Source organism: Papilio machaon, chromosome 28 (genome assembly GCF_912999745.1).
Source record: "Papilio machaon chromosome 28, ilPapMach1.1, whole genome shotgun sequence".
In the NCBI taxonomy this organism is placed as follows: Eukaryota; Metazoa; Arthropoda; class Insecta; order Lepidoptera; family Papilionidae; genus Papilio; species Papilio machaon.
In genome coordinates this window covers 1,087,895-1,115,885 of record NC_060013.1, presented here as the reverse complement: position 1 = coordinate 1,115,885, position 27,991 = coordinate 1,087,895, and the positions used below count along the sequence as shown (strand labels likewise).

Here is a 27,991-nt window from a genome sequence, read left to right as displayed (position 1 = left end):
CATCGCAGCACTAACCGTGGTTTTCTTAGACCAAAATCCCCTTTTAAAACATACTGTTATTCCTGTTTTATCAAATACTAGCTTTTACCCGCGACTCCGTCCGCGCGGAATAAAAAAAAATAGAAAACGGGGTAAAAATTATCCTATGTCCTTTTCCTGGTTCTAAGCTACCTGCCCACCAATTTTCAGTCAAATCGATTCAGCCGTTCTTGAGTTATAAATAGTGTAACTAACACGACTTTCTTTTATATATATAGATAATGACAGGGATGATGATTATGTTTTATACAAAAGTTTTGGTCTCAGAAACCAACTTTAATTCCGTAACGTTTTTACTTGAAATGCCTTTTAAAACTTTCTGACTCTTGATTTTTATAGTACTAGTTCAATGACCTACGAACTAGGTTAATAATTCTAAAAGAAATGTACTTATCAATGTAATCGCATTAGGGTAAGTATACACTATAATGAGACTGACCGATAGGAAAAGTCGTAAAGTGTGCCAATGCTTACTTGTTATATTAATTGCAACCTTATTTCTTTGTAATTAAGTCTTATATTTCTTGTGAATTTAATTTATTTAGGTTTATGATCGATTATCGAGCAACGTTTTGGAGTGTAAAGGTGCGTTTACACTGCAATGTACGTACTCAATGGTTGCGTAAAATATATTTTATTTCTAAACATTTAAGAGTATACAACCGCATTGTACAATGCCAGTGACTTTTTCAGTGCGGGAATAAAAAAATGACCAAGTTACTCTCGCATATATCAGCTACTAATAATAGGGAATAGGGGATGTTACTATAGAAATATGTAAGATTTATGAAAATCTATATCTATATATATAAAAGAAAGTCGTGTTAGTTACACTATTTATAACTCAAGATCGGTCGAACTGATTTAGCTGAAAATTGATGGGGAGGTAGCTTAGAACTGGGAGACGGACATAGGAACTTTTTTATCTCGTGTGCATTTTTTTATTCCGCGCGGACGGAGTCGCGGATAAAAGCTAGTGTTTCATAAGTCAGCGACAAGAGACAAAATGGAGCGAGTAAGAAATGATATCCAAAGACACTGTCCCATCCGGATAATGTCGTAGGTACAGTCAGTAAAATAATATTTATAATTATAAAGATCACATGTTATTGTAAATTTACTTTAAATCATTATTCAATGTCTTATGTTATTGCAAAGTTAGTAGCCATTTGTGAATATCTAGACTGCCTAGACCTAGAAACTTATATAGTTATTTATTCTAGCATATAGTAGTGTGTGTCATAGGATTTTGTTATGTTTATTTTTATATAAAACTAGCTTTTACCCGCGACTCCGTCCGCGCGGAATAAAAAAAAATGCACACAAGATAAAAAAGTTCCTATGTCCGTCTCCTAGTTCTAAGCTACCTCCCCATCAATTTTCAGCTAAATTAGTTCGACCGATCTTGAGTTATAAATAGTGTAACTAACACGACTTTCTTTTATATATATAGAATACTAGCGAATATCCGCGACTTCGCCTACGAGGAATTAATAAAAATTGTTTTTTTTTGTAAAGTGTTAAAATATGGCCAAGTTTATGATTCACAACCAATTGACATCATAATAAAAAAAGTTGAAATTTTTAATATCTGTTTTGTTCGTCGTATAGCCTTTATTACTCAGTGATAATGTAGCTTTCTAATGATAATAGAATTATTGAAATCGGACCAGTAGTTTTTAAGTTTATTTGTAACATACAAAAATACAAATCTTTCCTCTTTTGAAAATTTAGTATTGATAGCTTAGTCGTTAATGAAAGTGTGAACTTTTATTCCTTATTCGCCTTTACGTCGGCGACAAAGGAATTTTATACTCGTTACTCTATTAAGACTTGGAACTCTTGGAAACTTGTTTTGCTGACTGTACTAGGACGCGTCCGTGAATTCATGACTCCTAAGATTAATTTTTAATTTATATACGGGTACATATATGTTTATTTAATGCCAGTATCAAGGAAAAGTGGTATTTATCAAGGAATAGAAGAAAAAAAATTGGCTGTATTAGGTTTAACACAATTGCCCATATCCGTTTGTGGGTGAGTTTAAAAAAAAAATTAACTCCATTTCAAATTTGGAACGGGCGGAAGCGCATTCCCCGACCGCGTGTCGTCTATTTCGGTCTTGCGCGCTCCTCGCGCTCCGTATTTATTTTATTTTTATTTTTAAAAATAAAAGGTGGGAATTCTTCGCACACTAACGGGGTCGTTGTTTGTTTTGATTAACGGTTAAGTGTTAGACAGATGGGGGAGGGGGTATGACCGAACTATGACGTCATGCAGTAATCTGTAAACTCGAATATGCAGTAGTAATACTGGCTAGAATAAAATATTAATAATATCGTTGGATATTAAAACATAAAATAAAAAAGATTCTATAGGCTAGTTTGCGTCCGTGCTTAAGTACCGAACTTCTCTGACCTGACCTTCTTTGTGCTTCTTTTTACGCTGATCTGGATGATACGTATGTCTTTTGTGAATGGTAAAAGAACTTTTACCAAAGAACTTTTGCTTGTAAGATGCAATTTTACTATACTGACGTTACGGAGTATGGTTTAATGCTTCGATATTTTGGCGAATTTATGTGTCCGTTCGCTCGTTTGCCACCTTATCATATATATCGGCGTGACCATCTTATAAAAATATCTCATGGTTGAAATTAATTAAATAACTCTTGTAAATACGTTCTTACAATCGATTAATTGATTAAAACTTCATTTATTGTAATTTTTAGATTAATTTACAAATGATTACTAAATTCAAACACTTTATTGTAAGTCTCATGAGGGTATAAATAAGAATGTTCCGGCGGCACAGAGGCAGTCTCAGTACGACCGCCGGAGTGTTCAGAGCTCTTCAAGGAGACAAAAACTCTGAGAAATATACGGATGTTCATCAAAGGCTGCGTTTCATTTAAGGACGAGCAATGCTAAAAATGATGTTAGTGGTGCTACCACCACTGAAGTTGTGTGGTTTTCACACACTTCGGGCGGTGCTCATCCGACATATAAAAAAGAACAACTATAGTCCAGTTGTAGATGTTTTATTGTTTCTAAGGGTCTTAAGTTGGAATTAAGAGGTCTAGTTATTGAGATTAATTTGTTACAAGTACCCTCAACTTGGCTTGTCCGTCTGTGGTGCTTCGTACAAATTGTTACAAATTGACCTCTTAAAAATATCGCTAGGGTAACCACGTGTCCCAGATATTTTAGTATAAATATTGTCGTTTCTGTTTTATTCAAAAAGAACGAAAGGGATAACCATATCAGTAGTAAGTGACTCAGGTGTATTTTTTGTTTTTATCCTTAACCGCTTTGCAAGATTAACAAAAATATTTATATTAAATCACATTACTCGTATTAACTGTCTGGAGTTTTATTACGACATTACATATTAAGAAAGCACACTTGGCTTTTAATTGAAAACATTACTAAGAATAATGTAAATTGCAAAAGCAATTTTGCAATCGGTATGTATGTCGAATAAACGAAAAATATTCTTGACTTCTATACATAAAGGGAAATTTATGAAGCTTTGTATCAAGCAGATGAAAAATATTTTACCTTTTAATAGAGGGCGAAATCTTACGTAGACGTTAAGTTGGTAATTAAGAGCCCTATATGTTAAGTTGTCTTGTAAAATATAAATACAAAATAGTTTTTTTCTATAGATTTCTTTTCATTTTCATATAAACTTTTTTTTTTCTCATCAGCTCCCTGGCTTTATCCCATTCACTTGGGATCCGTAATGTTTTGACTTTTATTTTCACCCATGTTAGTCTTTCTTATGTTCTTGGTAGGGATTGCAATCCGGAAAAACGGATCCGGTAATCCGGCGGATCCGGCATCATTTAATGGTTACCGGATCCGGTACCAATATACCGGATCTGAAAACCGGATCCGGTGCTAGCAGTTTGTGAGAAAATAATATAGCTGTTGCATGAGTAGGTACTTTAAATGCGTTGTGCGTATATATTTGCAGCTATGTTAGAAGTCGTTTAGCTGATGACACAATTAACAATATTTGTTTTCTACGATCTTATTTTCAAAATCAATATTGATTTTCTTTTAATACTTATATTTTTTTACAATTATTACTTAAAATAATTATTTATCGTAAGTTGATTAAACTAAAGAGTTCTAAACTTATTATTGTGATAATTTTTGCCATTCATTCGTTCGACAGATTCATCAAATCTGTTATAATCATAAATACCTATAAGACTTGTTTGTTAGCATTCTCAAATACTTTAATAATGATTTTGATCTCATTTCAGTTAATTACGTAAGGTTAATTGTTTCTATTAGATATTATAGTTACTTGATAATTAATATTGTTGCTTATAAATTGATCTATCTGTGAAAGTGAAATCTAGAAAGACTAAGCTATTCGTTACGTCGTAAAATTATTACTAGTTACCTACACTACTAAATTTTAATTGTTTTCTTGTTGTCTATTTGTCTTAACATTGGTTAAGAAATAAAGTCGATTTTATATATTTGTGATTTATTTTTAATAAACTACCTACATATAAGTGCAGTGACACTTGATTAACTTACTTATTTTGTACTAAAAAGCGAAAATCATCTTCATTTAATCAATCCGGTCGGATCCGGCCGGATTGATGGGAATCCGGTCGTATCCGGCCGGACTGAAAATGACGCCGGATTGCAATCCCTAGTTCTTGGCAGTGAAAACTCGATTCTCCTGTAATCCTTATGTTTCATGGTTACCCTACACTTGCATAATACGGTCATCTCTCATTGTGATTCTTGTGTCGTACGATGACGCAACGACCCCCCCGCCTCGTGTCCGTCACGTGTCCGCCCCGTGTACAATACACACTGACGTGATTGTGTTTGGATCGCGATTATCCTTGGATTTGTATTTGTATGGAAATTTATTGTATGATTGTTCTGCGTTTATCTGTTGTGATGATGTGGTCAGATATACAGAGGGATTGTAGTGTTCAAAATGAACGCTGGCTTAATGTAAACAGTAACTGGCGTCAGTGAGCTAATAGTCCATTCCAGTCCACCGCTACTGTCTTATTGTACTGGTATAATGTAAACGAGGCATGTCGAGATCAATGAGCAAAGTTATCTTGAAAGGTAAAAAAATGGAAATGTAAGGATGTATGTATGTATGTATGTATGCAAGGATTTAGAATGAATTTCTATATTGTATCCATGATATCAGTCACGTATGTATGTACGTAATAACTATTTATTATGTTAGATAATACTAGTTTGTTGCCCGCGATTTTGTCCGCGTTGAAATAAAAATGAAGCCTTCATTTCGTTTCGTAGTTACTTAGTAATGTTACTAATATTATAAATGCGAATGTTTGGATGTATGTATGAATGTTTGTTGGACGGTATCTCCGTAACGGCTCAACGGATCTTGATCTGTCAGACTTGTACTTAAGTTTTTTTATGTAATTTCGCGCGGACGGTGTCGCAAGCGACAGTTAGTCATATAATAAAATGCAAGTCTCATAAAAATTTTAACTTTTTCCTGAATAAGAACTCTTGTATTAGTCTGTAATATATTTCTGTTTCTAGTTAAAACAAGATCTATTAAGTTATTCGCGGAATTAAAAAAAACTTATTAAGTAGCCTACCTTTTCTTTCAGACTGTGTACTACATCTGTAACAAATTTCATAGAAATCTGTTGGGCCGTTTTAGAGATACCTTCTAACAAACAACTATCCATCCATCTAAACATTCGCATTTATAATATTAGTAATAATTGTACCGTTAGTGCTATATTGTGGTAAAAATGCGTCAGACTCACAGCAAACCGCACTGACTGACCGGTTCGAATCCCGTACCGGCCACTTCCGCTTCCCCTTCCGTGCTGTGGTCGACTGTATGGGTGTATAGGGTCGGAATTATAACCAGTAAGCTCGTTATATAAAGTGAAAAGTAATTGAACGTAGACTTCTACAATGGGATTCTATTCAGATATGACGGTTGATAAAGATGTATGGAGTTTGTCTTCTGTGTGGTCGTTGTATTGTGCCGGTCGAGCCGGTCTATACATGCAACATATCTTGTCAGCTACTGGTTAATGTGCTTATACTAAATAGAGAAATGGGCGTGATGATGATGGTGACTGATGTCCAAAATATATTGTTAAGTCAATCTATTTTAAAGAGCAGAGATATGTTTATTAGGTAGTGAAAACTGACCCTAATGGAATAGTGCAATTGCTCGTAATGTGGGTTAGAAGTTTGTAATCTCTGCTTACCATCGTCCGTCTATAATCCTATTAAAACAGTTGGATGTGGGGCTTCCGTGTGCCGAATACTTCTTTTTTGCAATACAGCGTAATGGGTTTTTAGGGTCACGGTACTGTGTATATGTTATTTCAGACTAGCTGTCGACCGCGACACCGTCCGCTGGGAATTAAAAAAAACTTTATTAGTAGCATATGTGTTCTTCTTGACTATGCTCTACATCTGTGCTAAATATCATCGAGATCCGTTTAGCTGTTCTGGAGATACCTTCAAATAAACATCCATCCATCCAAACATTCGCATTTTAAATAATATTAGTAATATTAAGTATATAAGTTTGGTATCAGACTGTCCTAGTTTTTTGATTCAACAGCTAGGTCTGAACAAGGTTTCACATCTCTTCAAATTTGATTTGAATACTCCAAGTCTGCATGGAGATTTTTGTCGGATTTTTTTTGCTGTCTGATTTTTGTTTACGTTTATTGAAAGGTGGCAGATCTAGTCCTAACTGAAGATTAGCAGAATCTAAAGTTAGATATAGATATAAATATACGAGAGCACATTCACAGGCATATTCTGATTTTTTTTTTGAATATTCGACGTTTCTATAAAAATAATGAGGTCATGTGTTTTTATTTTTATTTTAGTAGTCATTATTTCGGCGCCAGTTATCGTTTAACCTAATTACTTGCGAGCTTAAAGTAATTTTAAACAATATTTATGTACAAAGATATTTAAAGAAGCAATTGTTATTAACTGTAATAACCCAACTCTTAGTTAAATGGTTTTAAAGCATTACGATATCTTGCAATCAGCTGTGATGACGTCATAAGGTTTTCAAGTGAATACGCAATGTTGCCGTTAAAATTTGCATACCGCCCAAATGTAATTAGTCTAGGTAAGTTGAACAGTGACAAATTGTAAGGACGAATTTATTCGTTTCCCACGACTCGATTCACTCGACTCTTTGTAAAGATTCATCTTTATCGATTAAATTTTAATTTTGTTATATTTTAAATGAGGTTCCGCGATATTTCATTGGCTGAAAAAATCTTGATGTTACATATATATAACTCGTCTGCATTTTAGTATCAATACTAAAAACAAAATGTAGGTTTATATAAAAATTTAGAACAACGCCATCTAGGGAAGGATTGGCGAAATCTTTTAAATTAGGGCACTATTAAAAGGTATGTCGACTAGATAACATGAAAGGGTTTTGTTATCAAGTCCAATCTATATTGACCATCTCTGTCAATAATAAATACAGTGTCAATGAACTACCGGCATTGGAACAATTGACTGCATTGGAAGTCATCGAAGTTTATTTGACATACGCTATAAGGAATTTAAATGGTATGACATGAAGTTAAGTATAAATGTAAGACGAGGAAGAGATGGAATGCATGGATGGTGGTTTGATTTGGAAGGTAGTGAATGATTTAAGATTTGTATTACGAAAGTCTAATGCAGATCACACATATGACAGACATAAGACAGATAAAGACATTGTGATATTAGATTTTTCGCTACGTCTAAATATATGGAAGTCTTGATTAAACGAATCTATATATATAAAAGAAAGTCGTGTTAGTTACACTATTTATAACTCAAGAACGGCTGAATCGATTTGACTGAAAATTGGTGGACAGGTAGCTTAGAACCAGGAAAGGGACATAGGATAATTTTTACCCCGTTTTCTATTTTTTTTATTCCGCGTGGACGGAGTCGCGGGTAAAAGCTAGTTAAATATAAAATTGCTAAATATGTAGATTTAATTTTGTCTGATCGAATCAAAATTTTAATATTGTTATGACCTCTCGTATGAAACACCATTACGCCATAGTGTTGAGGTTGTTGACCCGGGTGACGTGACGCGCGTGGGCGACACGGCCCGTGCAAGTTCTATGGTGTGGTGACCATGAAGTTCCATAAATGAAAAAAGAAAAATATCCCAATTTATTATTTAAAAAAAATAAAAAATAAAGAAATCGACTGAAATTGATTGTACCCCAGGACTCACAAATCACCACACCTCACTCAACAAAATCTATTTTATCTGCGAGTATCATTATGGAACATGTGTACATGCAAACCAACATTATATATACGTTAAAAATTTCTCGTATTAATTAGACTTAACTATTTTTTTAAATAAGCCACCTTAAGTAGGAAAATAAAAGTAATGAAAGTCTTCTGTACGCCTATTTGAGCGTTATCCGTGTATTCTAATAATCATGGTATTACTAGCGAATACGTTCGTGACTAAACGAACTGTCGAAAAGTTTTTTTTTTTTATATATATATAAGGTCGTTTTTATGGCAATTCACATTACGATAATCGTTGTATTTTTTTAACTTAATTACAGTACGAATGTGTTTTGGAAACGAATCTTTGTAATTATAGGTTGATGCGAAACAATAGTTGTTTCAAAATACGATTTCGCTGGATAATTATAACTTTGAGAAGTTTGTATTAAGGTTTTTTTTTTATAAGATTTATTTGTAAAAGTATGCTTGCTAGTAAGGTTGTCAGGTCGCCAAACCTACTAGCCGGACAGACCAGCCACTTTGGCCGGACATTTGGGTAGAAAGGTCGGACACCCTATATTATTTAGAATTTTGTCTCAGTATTAATAAGTACACTCTCGTTTTGGAAATGTAAAAAGCCTAACAAAAGCCGAACAACTGTTTATTTTGGCCGGACACGCAATCAAAAAGCCTACCTATGTCCTCCGGCTTTATCCGGACGCCTGGCAACGCTACTTGCTAGCAATGACTGTATGAGTCGAAGCTATTTTTCTCGCTTATACAATTTTCTCTCTAACCAGAGTTTCTCGCTTATCCAGGTTCGACTGTACTGGTTAAATGTTATTGTATTTAAAGTAGAAATTGTTTAAGACATTAGTTCATCATCATCAGCTCACTATACGTCCCCATTGAGGGGCTCTAAACCTACCCTAAGTTAGGGGTGACTAGGCCATAGTCAACCACGCTGGCCCAGTGTCGGTTGACTTCACACATATGTTTGAATTTCTTCTCAGATATGTGCAGCATCACGATGTTTTCTTTCACCGTAAGAACGTCGGATAAATGTACATATGTAAATCAAAAATCGAAAAACACATTGCTACATGTCGGGTTTCGAACCCAGGATCTGCAGATCGCAAGTCAAGTGCTTAACCCCTGAGCAACTATCGCTGAAACGTAAATGTGCATTGTTTAACTTAATACAGACTTTACGTTTCGCTTTTGTTTCGCATAGCTTTCGCTGCAGTGTGTCACATGCTTTATAATCGTCTGTAACGAGCAACGTCCTGATAATCTTACTGTTCAGTATGTCAGTAAGTCTATTTATGTTATACACTTTCACACGCTTTACACACGCTACATTAGTCGTATACGATTTGCTAGATGTATACAGGATGTTGTAAAAAGTTTATGTCAATGACTTAGAGCCGAGCATAACGAGACTACTTATGACATTTTAACGCATCAAATGCCAATTTAATGTGATCAGAGTGCCTAGAATAATGACGACATAACGAAAACGTTCTCATGATCATTCGTGCTAGTGACTCACATGTAATAAAAAAAGAGTGTTATGATGATCAATTTAAATGGAATAGAATATAAAGAAACATATAGTTATACTAGCTGTCGCCCACGACTCCGTCCGCGCGCAGTTAAAAAAAACTTAACAGAGGTATGAAAAATAGATGTTGGCCGATTCTCAGACCTATTCAATATGCTCACAAAATTTCATGAGAATCGGTCAAGCCGTTTCGGAGGAGTTTAACCACAAACACCGCGACACGAGAATTTTATATATTAGATTGAGCAATGGTTTTCCACTACCATAAAAAAAACATTGTCTTCACTTTCTTACTTTTAAAAAACATATCGCATGCTTAATGGAACACTGACCCATTAGTAGATAGGTCAAAATTGAGTTAGGTACAGATATAGGCTTCTTTTAGTCCCATCTAACGTATCCCGTATAAATTACGCCGAAATTAGGTGTTTTTGAGGCTCCAGAAATATATAGGTCTGTTTCACTCTTGAGAGATCTCACATCAAGTATTCGTCGTACAGCGACTCATGCCAGATTGTGTCAAACGCCTAGTGCAGTGAGATTAATATTTTATTTTTAACAAAGACCCAATCGTTATTGAGACTGTTTACAACAAAATTCTAAGGTAAGTTTTATCAAATTGTGTAATCTTATATAGACAAATTAAATTTAAGGTCAGTTTACTACAAATTTTATAATAAATTACGTGAAACATTCAGTTATAAGCCAGTTTTCGATTGAACAATATCATATTTTTCGAGACCTCTTACAAGTTAAGTCAGTTTACTTTCAAAACGTATTCACTATTAAAGATAACAGTTTGACACATTTAAATATGAGTCTATTTACTACAAAAAACATTGTTGTTTAGAAGCCGCAATAATAGTTGAGTCTTTGTTTTATCAAAATTAATGTATTATAATACATTAAATTTTCATTGCCTGTAATTAATTTCTTTGAAGTCACTGATTTTTTATTTTTTTAAATTTTTGATGTGTATTGGAATCTCGGCCAGATTGATCTACAAAGATATTTTATTTGTTTGTTACAAAGATCTTTTATTTTGTCGTGTATGACCAATATAAGCTCCAAGTATAAATATTCAAATATTAGCAACCCCAGAAATTGTAACCAAGTGTTCCATTTAGAAATAGAAGGGCAAACTGTAAGAGTATGCAAACCTTTTTTCATGAAAGTATTAAATATATCTGATCGTGTTATACGTACTGTCAAGAGCAATATAAATGAACATGGAATTTTAGCGCAAGATCTGAGAGGACAGCACGGCACTCATGTCAGGGTTGACGAACAACTACTAAACGATATTAAACAATTCATCGACGCAATTCCAAGAATGGAATTTCATTATATTAGGCAATACTCTACTCGTGAATACATTGATGGTGGCAAAACAATTACAGATCTTTTCAGAGACTTTAAAGAAAATCAAAACAGAAATAACAAAGCAGCTGGAAGATATTGCACGTTTTATAAAGTATTTACACAAGATTATAACATATCATTTTTTCGTCCCAGAAAAGATCAATGCGATCTATGTGTTCAATACATGAACTCGACGCCTGAACAAAAAATATTGCTACAAGAATCCTACGATGCCCATTTAGAAGAAAAAACGTTGAGCCGCCAAGAAAAATACAATGATCGCTGCAAAATAGACCATAAAAATAAAGGTCTTGTGTTTGATCTGCAAGCAGTTTTGCAATCTCCTAGGGGAGATACCTCAGCATTTTATTACAAATCTAAATTAAATAGTTACAATTTGATAGAAACGATTTTAAACAAAAAAGTTGATGACCATAACATAAAAAAATCATATGTCGATGAGTTTCTTCTGGAATGAAACGGATGGTAAACGCGGGGCCAACGAAGTCGGGTCCTGCTTACTAGAAATTTTTAAAAACCTCTCAGCGGAGACATCAATTAATGACGATGGATGTAATTTGATTCTCTATTCAGATAACTGTGTTGGGCAAAATAAAAATAAATTTATAGTGTCACTGTATCTTTATGCAATTACTCATTTAAATATTAAGTCCATTACTCATAATTTTTTAGTAAAAGGCCAAAACGAAGGAGATAACATTCATAGCCTAATAGAAAAGGAGATTAAAAAAAATTAAAGTCTGGTCCAATATATACCCCTCATCAGTATATACCCATTATTAAAAATGCGAAGAAGTCTGGCAAGAAATTCTCAGTTCATGAATTTGAGTCATTTTTAAACTTAAAGAAACTTCAAGAAGATTGGGGTGTTAATTTTAATAAAACTAAAGACGGATGAACTGTATTTTGGAATGAAATAAAGGCGATAAGAGTGACCAAAGATATCCCTTTTTCATTTTTTATTAAAACTTCGTATAAAGATAACGAATACCAGGAAGTGAGCATCAGAAATAGAAGGAAGAAAATGCTTCCTCTGTGTGACATTATGCCAATTAATGTCTACACTCAACGGCAAGAACTAAGCGACAATAAAAAAAAAATATATTTGAGAGATTTATTATTTTTTATTTTTTTTTTATTGTCAAAAAATTTGATTCCAAATTTTTATTCGGATTTTCATAACGCAATTATTTAATTTATTACTAATCATTACGAAATTAATTAAAAGACAAAGTACCTTAAGTTTATATATACGAGTAACAGCACTACTAGTATTACATTTCCTTTAGAATTTAGATTCAAGTTTTTGTTTTATTTTTTATAGAGATTTAACTAAAATATAACCGAAGTAAATTTAATTTTAAGAACAAGTTAAACTGTTTTTCCTTGCTCTTCTGAAAGATTCTGTAATAAAAAAATAATTATTAATAATCTTTGATTATATTTATGTTTTTTATTCATTAGAAAAATCAATATTAAGTTTATTTACGATCGGCTAATTTGAATAAAATGACCCAATCACAAAATTTGTTTTTCTAAGTTAATCAAATACAGACTAAATACTGAATTAGTCATAAAAAATAATAACTTGTTCAATCTAAGACAGACTTAAAACTTATTGGAACGTTGGAATTTTAAAGTTTTGCTTTACTTTTTTATAAAAAACTGACTTAACTTTTAATGTACTTTTTAGATTTTTTTTTTAAATAGATAGTAATTATTTTCGGTGTTTTTTTAATCATATCTCATGAATAGTAAATCATACTTTAACCAAACAATGATTCATAAATTATTTATGGCAAGTTTTCATTTTATCAGTTATAATGTATGATGAATCCTTATATCAAAACCTTCTTTTGCGATTTCCCAACAATCGTGTTTTTTGAGTTAGGTCAGTATTCCATTAAGCATGCGATATGACAATATGCTTTTTTACCGCAAACTGTCATAAATTAAAAATGAAACATCCTGTACAACAATAACACGGAACGTTGTGTGAGGAGTCACGCTTGATCAGAGAATAGGCGCGCTGACTGCGTAGAGATGAACGACATGTCCAATAATTTGTAAACATACATAACTAGCTGTCGCCTGCGACTTTTTCCGCGCGAAATTAAAAATAAAAACTTAAATAAGTAGCCTATGTGTTCTTCCAGTCTATGATCCACATCTATACCAAATTTCATCGAGATCCGATGAGCCTTTCTGGACCTTCAAACAAACATCCATCCATCTAAACATTCGCATTTATAATATTAGTGAGATTTATTTCATCGACTTTTGCTAAGGTTACAAAATCATTGCAAGTTACGATCTCTCTAATATCGTGGTTCATCTCTGACATCTATTTCGTAATGCATAATGGCTTGCAAAACGCCCCCTCGTGGGAAATAATGTGAAACGTTTATTTTTTCATTTTACGTAACGCATAATACAATGAACAGACGTTCTTAATATTACGTGAGAAATAACACAATGGGAAAGTTATTTTAGTAACTAGCTAGAGAAGCGCACAACTTCGAAAGGCTTTTAAAATTTAAAACAAAAATAGTGATATATCCTTTTGGTAAAGAATTTTGGTGAAGAATTGTAAACCTTAAGTGGCGATGGGCCGGCCATATTGCCCGCAGAACGGACGGCCGATGGGGCCGCAAAATACTGGAATGGCGGCCACGTACAGGTCGGCGCAGCGTGGGCAGGCCTCTCGCAAGATGGACCGATTATCTGGTCAAGGTTGCGGGAGTATCCTGGATGCGGGTTGCACAGGACCGATCATTGTGGCGATCTTTAGGGGAGGCCTATGCCCAGCAGTGGGCGAAACGAGGCTGAATGGATGGATGGATGGATGGATCCTTTTGGTTCTAATCCAAACCACATCACATTTTTCTCTCATTGAAAATGCTGAAATAATTCCCGTACTATTTGTTGCGAATTTTTAAAAGTAGACAGAGACCTATAGCTGATGATAGGTATAATACAATTATGTCTGAATTGGTGCATGTACCAGGGAATTCACTGGAAACGAGTAAAATTTTGAAAGGGGGGTATACGAGTAAAAACTTTGGTAATTCTTGGTTAATAGAAATGATAAATGGTATGTTTATTATTTGCAGACGTAGACAGAGGAGCGGTCGCGATGGCGGACACGGATACAGAGACGCTGCCGAACGGGACTGGGCCGATCTCCACCACCGAAGAGGAGGAAGAACGCCTGAAGCAACGTCCCGCTGACATCGATGCGGTGAGTTATACAATTTTATCCCAAACTAATCACAAAGAGTCCGAAGTTGTAAAACTATACCAGATCGGTGCAATACCACACAGAAGACAGGAGTGGTGGTTGAACGTGCTAGAGGCCAATTCTAGCTCCCTTCCTAGCAACCTTTTATCTTATAGGGAAGTGATTGTTATGTTAGTGATTTCAGGTCGCCGTTTGCATGTTTTTTACCTTGTATTATAAAAAAAAAATCCTCGTAAACTGTCCTTGTAATCCTTTCAAATATCATATACGTGTTTTCCAGGATGTCCGCGAGATGGAACGCCGCAAGCGAGTGGAGGCGCTGATGTCATCGAAACTGTTCCGCGAAGAGTTGGAACGCGTGTTAGACCAGCAAGCGCATGAAGGTAGCGACGCACCGCTGCTGCAACGCATCAGGGAAATGGTTGGCGGACGATTGCATACTGGTAGCTTGAGGGTTAGTATCGTAACCATGGCAACATTGCCATAAGAGTCATAGAGACACGAACGACGAGTACCGCCTGTAGACTAAAAGACTGAATTATATTGCTGATTGAGGTATCATTCAATACTTGTTCTTACCCTGAAACAGCGGTAGTCAGTCACATGTACCCAGAAGTGAGAAGACAAAGGCTAAAGATGATGATGTTATACTCTCAGGGTCCTAGCTGCGTGCTCCCCATCAATGATATCCGTGGTATCGAAGGTGTGGGCTACGAGAAGGGGGAGAAGATCTTGCGCTGTAAGTTAGCAGCCGTGTACCGTCTGGTTGATCTCTTTGGATGGACACAGAGTAAGTCAATGTTAACTTAAATTGTTATTATGTATTTGGTAAGAAATAAAGATGATTATATGTTATCTAATTAAAACAGCAACTCATGTATGTTTAGTTATTCCAATTTCTCTTAAAGTATTATGGATAGAGTTACAAAATAAAAAAAAAACGTTTTGTAGCAAATTTCATCAGCTTTCTTTTAAGTTTTACTTAATATTAAAGTAATTATTTACAGCATTACGATGGCTTCTATGTATAAGGGCCTTTACTTTTTTATATTAAAAGTTACCTCTTTGTTTAGTTAACATGCACTAAACAATATACACATTGACATGTGTACATTTTTTCTTTGCTGAAGTAAAATTGTCCATACAGCCTATTTTCCTATATGGTTGAAACTTTGACAGCCTCTCCTGGAGAATTGTCAATTTGCACATTAGCCCTTATACGTAGGAGCCATTAATTAATTAGAAGGAGAGCTAGGAGTCTCAACACAGGCCAAAGTAGATTCAGCTTCCTGTTTCTCACACTCAATTTAATGTCAACCATTGTCAAAATACGGATATTTTATAGTTCCACAAGGATCTTATCGTAGTTTTTTGACATTGACATGGGGTCAAGTTTTTAGGGTCATCAGAAAACAAAAATTTCTTAACTTCTTCCGACAGTCGTCCATGTTGCAACTCCAAGCAATTGATTTGCAACTTTTAACTTGTGACCTGATTTCTTATAGTAATTATTTTCTATATAAATTGATATATTTGTGTAATCTAAAAATTATGAAGATGGTAACATTAAACCGTACCGTTTTCTCATTGGTCAATATTTGACGCTGTTAAGATGACATTGTTCATATATTTTCCGACTGCCAAAAGATTCTTATGGAACTGTAGCTTGTGGGAGAGGAATAAAGATTTTTTATTTATTATTCCAGCCGGTGTGAGCGGTCAGATCACCGCTCGTCTGAATACGGCGGTTGAACAAGTTCTGACAACGCCTCGTGGTCTCCTCCCGCACGAGGTGACCGCCTCCTCGCTGGTGAAGGTGGACATGCAGGGAGTGGTACAGGACCAGGGGACCACCAACTTCCCGGTCAATGTTGAAGGTGAGGAACTGTAGCTTGTGATTCACCCGCAACTCATGATAGAGGTTTTTATATTGAAAAAGTTCTTGACTCAAGATAAAAATCTATTTAATGTAATACTAGCTGTAGAACGCGACTCCGTCCGCCGATAATTTAAAAAAAAAACTTAATTAACAGCGTGTGTGTTCTTCCAGACTATGTTCTACCTCTATGCCAAATTTCATCAAGATACGTTTAGCTGTTTTGGAGATACCTTCTATTAAACATCCATCCATCCATCTAAACTTTTGCATTTATAATATTAGTAAGATTGTCTCTTTGTTTAGGTTTCTCTCTGCACGCGTCAGTGCACGCGGCGCGTCCTGACGTGCGCTGCGTGCTGCACGTGCGCTCTGCGGCCGCGCTCGCCGTGTCCGCCTCGCGCCGCGGTCTGCTGCCGCTGTGTGCTGAGGCCGCACTGCTCGGACCACTCGCACACCATCGCACCCCCCACGGTCAGTATACACACGTCAAAGACAGAAGCCCCCCAACAAAGATAATACGCGCCCCCAAGGTTAGTACGCACCCCCCACGGTTAGTACGCACCCCCCATGGTTAGTACGCTACCCCCACAGTTAGTAGGCACCCCCCACTGTTAGTACGCACCCCCTGTAATGTAATAGAAAGTTCTGTTGTATGTCGTCGTAGTGTCAGCCAGACTAACTACATCGCGACATTTTGCAATACTTCAGCTCACCCCCACGGTCAGTATACACCCCCTATGGTAAATACGCACCCCTCATACTTCCCTAAAGACAATTTCAAAGACTTTACGTAAGTGTGTGTTGGCGGAATAATGTTGAGCAACACTGAAGATGTATTATTATTTTCTTATATGGCATGGATTGGAAAGGGAAGTGGATTTTATTGAGTAGTGGACGCATGGGATGAAAAAATATTCAAGTTTGTCCCCTTCTCCGTCGATTAAAAACAAACAATGTAAATGACGGTACTTCTTCGAATTCAGATGGCCATTTACTCTTTTGTCATCTTAAGTAAAATAAAAATTAGAACAAATCTGAAAAGGGGTCTGCGACAAAAAAATAACTTTAGAAATCTCTTTCTAACTTTAATATAATTGAATCCTAAGTTAATTACGACAATAAACAAAACAGGTAACTTAGACAACGAGGAGCGCGACAAGTTGGTCCGTGCTCTGGGTCCCAGCGCCAAGGTCCTGATGCTGACCAGCAATGGCGCTCTCTGCTGCGGAGCTACTCTCGAGGAGGCGTTCTTCCAGGCCAAGAACTTGAACACCGCCTGTGAGGTGCAGCTGCGGGTTGCCAACCAGCCACTGGATGATCTTTATCTGCTGGATGAGGAGACCAGGCGTCAGGTCAGGCATTATATCAGATATACTACTTCTTGGTGTCACACAGAATATGTCTCTATTCTTTAATATCTGATATCTGTGTACTGGAAAATAAATTTCCTATACTTCTTTTTATTAGGGAAGGGATAGTGATTTGACAGGGGAGAGTATGCAAAGGAAAGGGTATTTTTTTATGTCCATCTCTGATCATTAAACTCATGACTTCTAATTTGTCTTGTTTGTTTGATTTATCATCTTGTATCTATTGTAATTATGAGGTCATCTAAATTCGCCGAAATAGCGAAATGACTGTCTCTAGATATTGAAGCGTTTGCCTACAATGGACTCTCTCTCCTTCTCTGTTATATCCACTTCTCTTTTTCATCGTTATAAGAAAAGGATGGGAAGGGAACATGGATTGAAATTAGAGCTCTTTTATTTTTTATTTTTTTAATCGAAAGGAAGTGCTTGCAGATGAGTCCCATTTTTTTTTTTTAAATAACTAGTAAAGTAAATATTGTCCATTTAGATCTACGAGTCATCTCGTAAGCCGCCGGCTGATACAAACAAGTGGCGTGTCGGTGGCGAGGAGTTTGAGGCTCTGATGAGGATGCTGGACAACGCCGGCTTCCGCACTGGATACATCTACAGACATCCTCTCATCAAGGTCAGTTATGTTACCACAGTTACAGGCTGTTTCCACTGGACAGTCGCTGATGTCCAGTGGAAATTAAACAATGACGTCATTTAGTTATAGTGAAGTATTATATTAACTTCTTTAAACGGTTTTATAGCACAATATGGATTATTTAATGTGTGGTTTACATTAAGACAGTACAGTAGACCAGTAGCGCTGGCCTGGTTTGGGCTAACTGGCGCCAGTTAGTATTTATTTTATGCCAGTTGTATGCCAGCGTTGGTTTTGAAAGCTACGGTCCCACTGTACTGGTTTAATGTAAATTTATATTAAGGTTTTAAAGTTGGTATCGCGAGAGATGTTTTTTTTTTTTCTTTACTAATTTTCGATTTCTTCTACTGATATGTCTATTTTTGTCTATAGAACGATGTGCCGAAGCCTAAGAATGATGTAGAAGTACCACCTGCGGTCTCCTCCCTTGGTTATCTTCTGGAAGAGGAAGAGCTGTACAGGCAAGGGTGAGTTCTTATGTTGTTGTTAAATAATTTAATTCCCTTCCCATTTAGGATTTAATATCGTGCAAACGGGTTTTTGTATTAATGCCTTCATCGTATAGATAAATCTCTAATAAATACGAAGATGTATAAATATAAAACACTAGCTTTTACCCGCGACTCCGTCCGCGCGGAATAAAAAAAATGCACACAAGATAAAAAAGTTCCTATGTCCGTCTCCTAGTTCTAAGCTACCTGCCCATCAATTTTCAGCTAAATCAGTTCGACCGATCTTGAGTTATAAATAGTGTAACTAACACGACTTTCTTTTATATATATAGATGTAACTTGAATACATAACTTAATTCTTCAGGTTATGGAAGAAGGGTCAAGGCAAGACAGGAGAGCGCACTCGTTGGCTGAACTCCCCCAACGTCTACCAGAAGGTTGAGGTCCTGGAGACAGGCACCAGCGACCCCAAGAAGATCACCAAGGTAGAATACCTCCGCGTCGAGGCTGAGTAGACCGGTCTACTCGGTCTACTGGTCTACTGGCCGGTCTTTTGAGTAGACTTTGGATGTAGACTGAAGAAAATGTTTATTTAAAATTATTTACAGTGTCTATATTTTCTTTTAATTGAGATTATCTCGGTTTTTATCTAGATTTCGGTCTGTATGCAAAGTCTATAATTTTTATTATAATCCAAAAAGTTGTATTTTGTTTAGTAAAGCTATTGTAAAGCTAAAGTACTCTTTTACCAATATTTAAATAATACTCTTCGTTAAGAAAATGGATTCATATTGTATTTGAGATAAAAAAAAAGTCCTAATAATCTTTAAAGGCTTAATATTGCTTGTTATAGCGCAATTTAATAAAAATAAATAGAAATTAGAATTGGCACAAAAGAAATAAATAAATAGTATTTAATAATAAACCAACAATAGACATATTTATATGGATTAAATTAATCGGATCCGACTCGAAGGATCATTTATTATAATCGGTTACCGCAATGAAAACTAGGCTTATATAGAACCGTAGAACTCCACTCTTGTATTACATATCGATGGCTCCTACGTAGACTAACGTAAGTCATAATTTTGTGATTTACATCTTGTTTTTTTATATCATACGGTTACAAAATTAACGAAATATAGACATTCGCAATTGCAGATTATATTTAATCTACGGTGGAGAGAACGCACACAAAAAGGATATATCTCTTTCCTAGCGTCCCCTCCTCCATCTTATTAATTTTTCACATCTTTACATTATTATAATGTTTCTGTGGCTTCAACAAAAATAGAATTATTTACGTAAATTATAAAAAAAAATATGTAAATTAATTGTATCTATACGACATTTCTAGACGCAGTTTTTTTTTCAACTATTTTTCTGTCATTGTTCTTTCACAAAACAAAAATGTCAAATATCGTAATGGCCGCTGTGTATGAAAATTGACTTGCGTCCTGTTTATTTAATTTCTAACATTCAATTGATAAGTATAACAACAGTGGAACTCTACGGTTATTTAAAAGTACATAGATGTGCATTTATTGAAAGCTAATGCAGTTACTTGTATGTTTTAAACATTTTTGAGGCTTTACATTTTAGGTTATCTTTGAATTTGAAAGTGTTTTTTTTGTTGGACTAAAAAATTGTTTTTTTTTATTTATCGGAATTTGTTGAAAATTTTACTGGTTTAATTATATTTTATTTTATTTTTCTTTAATTGATTTTTTTTATTAAAAAAATAGTTGTCAAAATAAAAAAAAATATTCGAATACTTATTTTCAATACTTAATATCACTTGCGTTCAATAAATATTAATTGAATTTAATTCAAACAAATATTGTATTTAATTTTTTTAAATACAAAAAAATAATTGTTAAATTTTTTTTTATTTTTTTAGACGTTTTCTTAAAAAGGTATTTTTTTCGTACCAAAAATTATTACCTGACTAGATTTTTTTTTAACAAAATGAAGAACTATTAGATAAAAAAAAATTCGCATTTATATGAATATAGTTTTTTTAAGACATCAAGTAACTGTATGAGTTGACTTTCTAATACTAGATATGACCTATATTTTGTGGTCTAGATTTTAAATTCTTAGACTTTTTCGAACTAAATCATTCTTATAACGTTTTTTTATTTTATTATCTTTTACATTCCATAATAAGCGGGCGTTTTTTTTTTTAAAATTTTTAATTCAGTTTTGTATTTTTTTTCTTTTACATATTTTTATTTTTATATATTTTTTTTATTTTATCGTAATTTAAAAGGTTGTTTATATTAATTCCAGGGGTTGTCAACTATTTTTTGTGACGTATTAAGACTGTTTTTTTTTCCTTTAGAAAATTTAACCAGTGTTAGGTCTAAAAATGCTTTAGAATTATATAAAAAAAATATATTAAATTGATGTGAAGCTCAAATTTTTGTTTAAAAAATAATCGAAAAAAAATCATGTATATTTCCATTTCAAAAATTGTATTGATATTAATTTTGGCAAAAAACTTTTTTTTTTCGAGTTCCTAAAACTATAATAGAAAAATACGCCCTAAGAAAGTTTTTGCGTGTCTTTTGCTTATGTGCTTTTTATGTCATCAATATATTAAAAAAAACATTTATGAGAGAAAAAAAAATAACAAAATGTTTATTTATTTTTAAATGAAATGCTTTTGAAGTTTTTTTTTTTAACACGGACTAATGTATTTTTTTTTTGTTTTGTTTTTTTTAATTCGTTTGTTTTTTTTTATAATCTGTGACTAATATAATAATGTTTTGCAGTGGGTGGACGCTAACAACGAAGAGGTAAATAATGTTTTTGGTTCGACATAACCTCACTTCGACTCCATAACTATTTTTTTTTTATTCTTTAACTTTTTTTTTTCTTTTAGTATATACTAGTAAAGGCCATATATTTATTACAATTGTTAAGATTTGTAGACATTAAGTCTGTGGAGTCTTACATCTTTTATTTTCGAAAAAAAATCAGATTTTTGATTAATCAAAGATCTGTGGTATACAAAGCTTTTTTGTCAAGGTCGTGTTAAGGTTAAAAAATACTAAAAAATTATCGATTTGGTAGAATATAAAAAAAATAACTAGTACTTTAAAAAAATTAGATGATCAAACACTTTTCACTGATAAAAGGCCTCTATTAGTTTCTAAATTCTATTTCTTGCCTCTAATTCGATTAATTTCTGCTATTATTTCTGTTCTATATTTGTTGTATGGTCATGTATGGAAGGGTATGGGACACATCTCCAAGCTTAAGTCCATAGGGTTCGGGTTGCTTTATTAATATAAAAATAAGTTATACTTCTTTGAAATCAAATTAGGTTAACACTTTAAATGCCATTGAAAAATCAAGTTAACCGTTGTGGCATTGAAAGTGTTAAATGTTAGGAGTTTATAAATTTTTTTGGAAAGCTTATTAGTTATTTACTTAATAATAATATAAGCGTTTTTTAATATGTTTAATATATTATGTGCTATACTAAAAAAAATGTAAAAAAAACATTTTTTTTTACTTTTTATAAATAGTTTTTTACTACCAGTAATTCATTATAAATACGGATATTTATGATAATAAAGTTTTTCGTGTTTATGTACGTTTTTTCGTACTTGTGTACAAAGTGTACAAGCACGGCTACATGAATTTGTACAATAAGTAGATAATTTTATACAGTACTTATGTATTTTTTTTGGTATTTTAAAGTACATTAGTTTTTTTTTTTTAAAATAACTTATTCGTGTTATTTATGAGGTTCTAAATAAGCTTTTACTTAGAGAAGTATAACTTAATTAATACGTATGATTTAAAGTTAAATTGTTGATTCAAATTTTTTAATTTTTTTTTTAACTATCAAGAGCATTTCATAAAACATCTATCCCCTGGTTTTTTTTCGAATGGTTTTATTGAGATTTAAAAAAATAATAATACCATTCGACTTCAAATGCATCGAGTATGTACAGTGTAGGGTCGAGAAATTGAAAAAAAAACGAAAAATTAATAAAAAAAATCACAAATTTGTAAAAAATGTTGCCACATCGAATCCTAAGCTTCCCGCACCTTTCAAACACAAAGCATCCCGAAATTCATAAACTCCCTACAGTCTATTTTTTATCTCATTTTTTTTGTTTGAAGAAATTGGAACGCGACTTAGCTTTGCATGCATTAAAGATTGCCATTAAAAAATCTGTACACGCTCGATGAGTTTGCCAGGATGAAAAAAATTTTTTTTTTCTTTTTTTTATTTTTCTCTTTCGCATAGCACATTCTCCTTGCCACTAATAACCTTTGTACCTAACCTTAACCTACTGCTGGCAACATTTTTATTAATTTGTTGTTTTTTTTTTCTTTTTCCCCTACGCTGGATGACTTCGGTATGTCGGTTTTGGTGACATTGAAAATTGGACCTTGTGCTGATGATAGTGGGTTCAAGATGGCTCGCCTGCGCACTCTAGTACCCCAGTCAAGATAGATACCCTACAATTTGTGCCTAAGAACACAAACCCTAAGGAATTCAAGCAATTACAGCAGCAGGTAAGTTATTGCAAATTAATATTGACTAGCTGTCGCCTTCGACTCCGTCCGCGCGATATAAAAAAAAAACTTAATAAGTAGCCTATGTCTTCTTTTCAGATTATGTTCTACATCGGTGACAAATTTCATCAAGATCTGTTCCAAAATGTTTTAGAAACATCCATACATTTATCCAAACATTCACATTTATAATATTAGTAAGAACTCAAGGAAAATACTTAGTGTTTTTTTTTCCATTAAATTTACGCCTCTAATACAAGATGTAGTGATGAAGTAGCTTCCATTATACGTTGACCCGTCATCCAGATAAAGGAGAACCGTCGCGCGGACAAGATCAGCGCTGGTCCTCAGTCTCACATCCTGGAGGGTGTCACTTGGGATGAGGCGGCGCGTCTGGTCGGCGAGGATGCTGTCAACACGCACACAGGAGACCATGTCGTGAGTAGTCTCTCTCGCACGAGTATTTATAACATATGTTACAAAGAGATATAGTTTACTAGCTGTCGCCCGTAGCTCCGTCCGCGCGCAGTTAAAAAAAAAATGGGGGGGGGGTTATAAAAAATAGATGTTGTCCGATTCTCAGACCTACTGAATATGCTCACAAAATTTCATGAGAATCGGTCAAGCCGTTTCGGAGGAGTACGGTGACGAAAATTGTGACACGAGAATTTTATATACTACTCAAAACAAAATAGGGCCCACCATCTTTTTGTCCCTTAATTTATGTGCATACATGATTATTAAATTTTTACAATTAGTCGATGTTGAATTAGGGTTTTACACATTAAGTAAACACAAAATAACGTTTGAATTGTTTAATTTTATCGCAATACACTCAAATACTCATTTTTAGAGAAAATGAGCACTAAGTAGACTGTCAATAAAAACTTTTATAGTCACTGTTTGTTTTTAATAAACTTGCCGGGAGCTTTTCTTTAGTATCGAGTAGGACCTCCTTTGCTCCGTATGCACTCTCTGAGCCTATCTGGAACACTCTCAATCAGATGAGTGGTGTTCTGGTCGGGTATTCGTTCCCAACAGAGTTTCAGCGCGTTTATGAGGTCCTGTTGGCTGTTAACGTGGCTATGGGTCTCTTTAAGACTTCTTTTCAATTGATCCCATAAATGCTCAATCGGGTTGAGATCGGGACTCATTGCTGGCCAAGGTAAAACCGAGATATTGGCATCAGAAAGTGCCCTCTGAGTGACCCTAGCTGTATGCGCACGAGCGTTGTCTTGCATAAACACAAAATTATCACCTACTCTTTGTGAATATGGGATGACATGAGGTCGGATTACTTGCTCGACGTAACTGGCTGCAGTGACCGTGCCTTCGTTCAAGATCACCAGCTCTGTTTTGCCTAACAAGCTTATACCGCCCCATATCATCACACTCGGGCCCCCAAAACGATCAGTACCGTGCATGCATGGTTCAGTAAAACGTTCTCCTTCTCTTCTCCACACACGTACACGTCTGTCATCGCTAAAAAACTTGACTTTACACTCGTCTGAAAAGAGTACTGTCCTCCAATTGTCCATGGTCCAGTGCAAATGCTCACGCGCAAACCTCAAACGTGCTGCCCGGTGAGCCCTTGTTAATTTTAAACGAATAACACGCATCCTAGAATGTTGCCCGTCCTCGTGGAGTCGATTTCGAATGGTTTGACCACTAACACGTGTGCCAGTAGATTGCCTTAGCCGGGATTGCAAGGTCCGGGCGGTTGTCGTGCGGTCCCGGCGCGCAGTCAATCGAATGTACCGGTCTTCTTGAGCAGTTGTGGCTCGAATCCTTCCTGATCCAGGTCTTCTAGCCACACTACCTGTCTCCTGGAACCGCTCCCATACGTTTCGAATGGCTCGCCGTGACACACCAAGGCGAGATGCAACCGATCTTTGCGATTCTCCCTCTTGAAGCAAAAGAACTGCCCTTGTCGAAGTTTCCACATCCATATGACGACGAGAACCTGGCATTGTAATCGGGAATAATGCCGAAACTAAAAAACACAGCTAAACAAAATGTGTTCAAAGTATTGCGCTTAAAGCAAGACTGAGAACACAAACGATTGAAAATTTAAGAAATGGGTAAATGGGTAAGCACTTTACTTTTTTGTCTCCCCACTTGAAATCAACAAAAAAGTTAACTTTTAAAACATCATTATGAAGTAATAAACATGTGTGCTAGAAGTGGTAGTGCTTCATTTTGTCAATGATTAGTATATGAGTTATTTATAAACACGATTAGAGACAAAGTTTCAGTGGGCCCTATTTTGTTTTGAGTAGTTTATATTAGATTATTTCGCTGGTATTAGGAATACATACGTGTGAGTGGAATAGGTTACAGTTTTTGCTAAAGTCCAGTCGCGGAGCACGAAGAATTTCGTACATTGAACTGTCATTACCTGTCTCTGTCACTCTCGCGTAAATACAATTAGTCTCGCTCGCACAGATACAATGGCCGCCGTCCTCAGGGATTGTAAACCTTTTACTGGAGACTATAAAGTTTGTTCTTTTGTAATAAATGTGACAGACGAGACGTCTTCGGAAAGCAGTTACTCCGATACGGAGGAATCGGATTCTGATTTTTGATTTTTTTTATTTTTTTATGCCGAATTAAGATTATTAAGATTTTTTTTCTTGTTAAAATTTTTATTACTTGTAATATAATATCTAAATAAATAATTTATATAATAATAATAACTATATTTCATAAGTTGGTAAATTTTCTTTCTCCTTCAAATAATTCATGTAAACCGCACTAAATACAAAAATGTTTATGACCACTGTCAGTAGGTAAAGAGGTCATTGTACGAAATTCTTCGTTCTCCGCGACTGGACTTTAATACCAGGATTTCATAAGATATGGTACTATATTACTGTCTTACTTGTGTATTTGAAGATTGTGTGTGTTGAAATAGGATAGATATATGTTTCTTTTTTCTTATATGATCAGGTACTTATGGGTGCAGCGTCAAAGGGTATAATCCAGCGCGGGTACCAACATAATGCGACAATGTACAGCGCTCCATACGCACGCAATCCATTCGATCATGTCACCGATCGTGAAATTGACGAGTACAAGCGTACTGTCGAAAGAAAACAGCGCGGGAACGAATGTATGTAAAATTTACAGGCCCGGAGTTACATAAGGTTTAGACTAGGGATCCCCAAATTATTAAGTGACCCCCCTTTTTACAAAATTAACTGTTAAATCAGACCTAAATGACTAAATTCTGACTTAGGTCAATAGAAGACAGAAATGTTTTTTTTTTATTTAAAATAGTTTTTTTGAATCTAGTGTAAAATTAGATGTTTTGTCATACAACAAAATTGCTTTCTTCCGTCTTTATTTTTATTGAAAAAAGTTAGCGCTTGACCACGATCCCATCCGATGAGATGTTATGGTCTTAAGATGGTACTTGCTAGCTTTGTATTTTGTATGAAAAGTATTTGAACGATCTTAAACAGACGACACCGACCTTTCTGAGTCTGAGGCTGTGAGTGGCGCTCAAGTGACGTCACCCGCCAGCGCGCCCTCCGAGACAGAGGAGGAGTCCCGCGACGGTATGCAGACAATATTTCTTCCCTTCCTTATATTCCCTTCCCATTTTTCTTTTATGTTAAAGACTAGTAATCGACCACGACTCAGTTCGCGTGGAATATGCTTAGCCTATGTTTTCTTCTAGACTATGAACTATATGTATGCCAAATTTCATCGAGATCCGTTGATCCGTTCTGGAGATATCTTCATGCAAAATCCATCCATCCATCTAAACATTCCAAAAAAAGACAACTGTTGCAGATTTTCTCTCGCCTACTGTAATACTTGACTTCACAAAACACACACAAAATACACTCTGACTGCGTGCTAAAGGATTAATTTTAGGTCTCTTTAACTTCTTATATGAAAAGGATGGGAAGGCGAAGTTGATTTGACAGAGAAGAGAACGCATAAGAAGGGGAAATATCTCCTTCCTTGAACAGAATCTTGCGATGTTCCAAATAAGATTACTAAATTGTTAGAGATAAGTTTGGAATATTAGGTACTAGGGTGCTTTTTTGCTCGATATGTCAACTTATACTGGTTCATCATCAGCTCACTATATATCCCAACTAAGGGCCCGAAGCCTACCTTAAATGTGACTAGGACATAGTCAATGCTGACCCAGTGCCAGTTGACTTCACAGATATGTGCAGATTACATCTGGTTACTGAGGTTAATTTCAATGTTGGTTTTTTTTTTTTCGTCTACCTTCTATAGAACACCGAGTGTTACGGATAGAGACGAAGCAAGTTCCGGTTCGCAGCCAACCTGAGCTCGTTCTCAGCGACGGTGAGTGTCTTGCGTTTACATCAATGAAACATTTACAGATACTGAAAATATTATAAGAGATGATTTTGTTTGATTGTTCTAGTTTAAGCTTTCTTTAATACTTAAAGCTATAATCTTAGGTATTCTAGTTATTCAGTTAAAAAAAAACTAAAAAAAGCTATTTTTTTAGCAATTTTGGTTCAATTAAACATTTTTGTATTGCATATTAACATGTTTTTTTCTTAATGATATGATGCATTTTAAGATATTTGACGAAAGAACGCAAACTATTTGTTT

At 34.9% G+C, this 27,991-nt stretch overlaps 2 protein-coding genes across 6 annotated transcripts in view; both read left to right on the top strand.

Moving 5' to 3' along the window:
• The window catches only part of LOC106709367 (protein hu-li tai shao), a 65,016-nt gene that overhangs the window by 29,287 nt on the left and 7,738 nt on the right, over window positions 1–27,991 (top strand). For 3 of the 5 annotated variants that reach the window (XM_045685111.1, XM_045685114.1, XM_045685113.1), the window contains exons 3-17: window positions 14,370–14,497; window positions 14,778–14,951; window positions 15,155–15,287; window positions 16,204–16,374; window positions 16,680–16,847; window positions 17,508–17,728; window positions 18,234–18,371; window positions 18,765–18,859; window positions 19,209–19,329; window positions 21,625–21,648; window positions 23,276–23,386; window positions 23,693–23,824; window positions 26,336–26,498; window positions 26,851–26,946; window positions 27,644–27,715. In XM_045685111.1, coding sequence (XP_045541067.1) covers window positions 14,393–14,497; window positions 14,778–14,951; window positions 15,155–15,287; window positions 16,204–16,374; window positions 16,680–16,847; window positions 17,508–17,728; window positions 18,234–18,371; window positions 18,765–18,859; window positions 19,209–19,329; window positions 21,625–21,648; window positions 23,276–23,386; window positions 23,693–23,824; window positions 26,336–26,498; window positions 26,851–26,946; window positions 27,644–27,715 — 1,924 coding nt within the window. In that variant the 5' untranslated portion in view covers window positions 14,370–14,392. The remainder of the gene's footprint in view (window positions 1–14,369; window positions 14,498–14,777; window positions 14,952–15,154; window positions 15,288–16,203; window positions 16,375–16,679; window positions 16,848–17,507; window positions 17,729–18,233; window positions 18,372–18,764; window positions 18,860–19,208; window positions 19,330–21,624; window positions 21,649–23,275; window positions 23,387–23,692; window positions 23,825–26,335; window positions 26,499–26,850; window positions 26,947–27,643; window positions 27,716–27,991) is intronic. The other 2 variants (XM_045685112.1, XM_045685115.1) reach the window with 1 other exon arrangement.
• LOC106713164 lies at window positions 10,841–12,355 on the top strand (the record flags this gene model as incomplete). Its single annotated transcript, XM_045684847.1, has 2 exons — window positions 10,841–11,317; window positions 12,179–12,355. Coding segments are annotated over 2 exons (654 nt in total), but the record flags the coding sequence as incomplete, so codon positions are not given.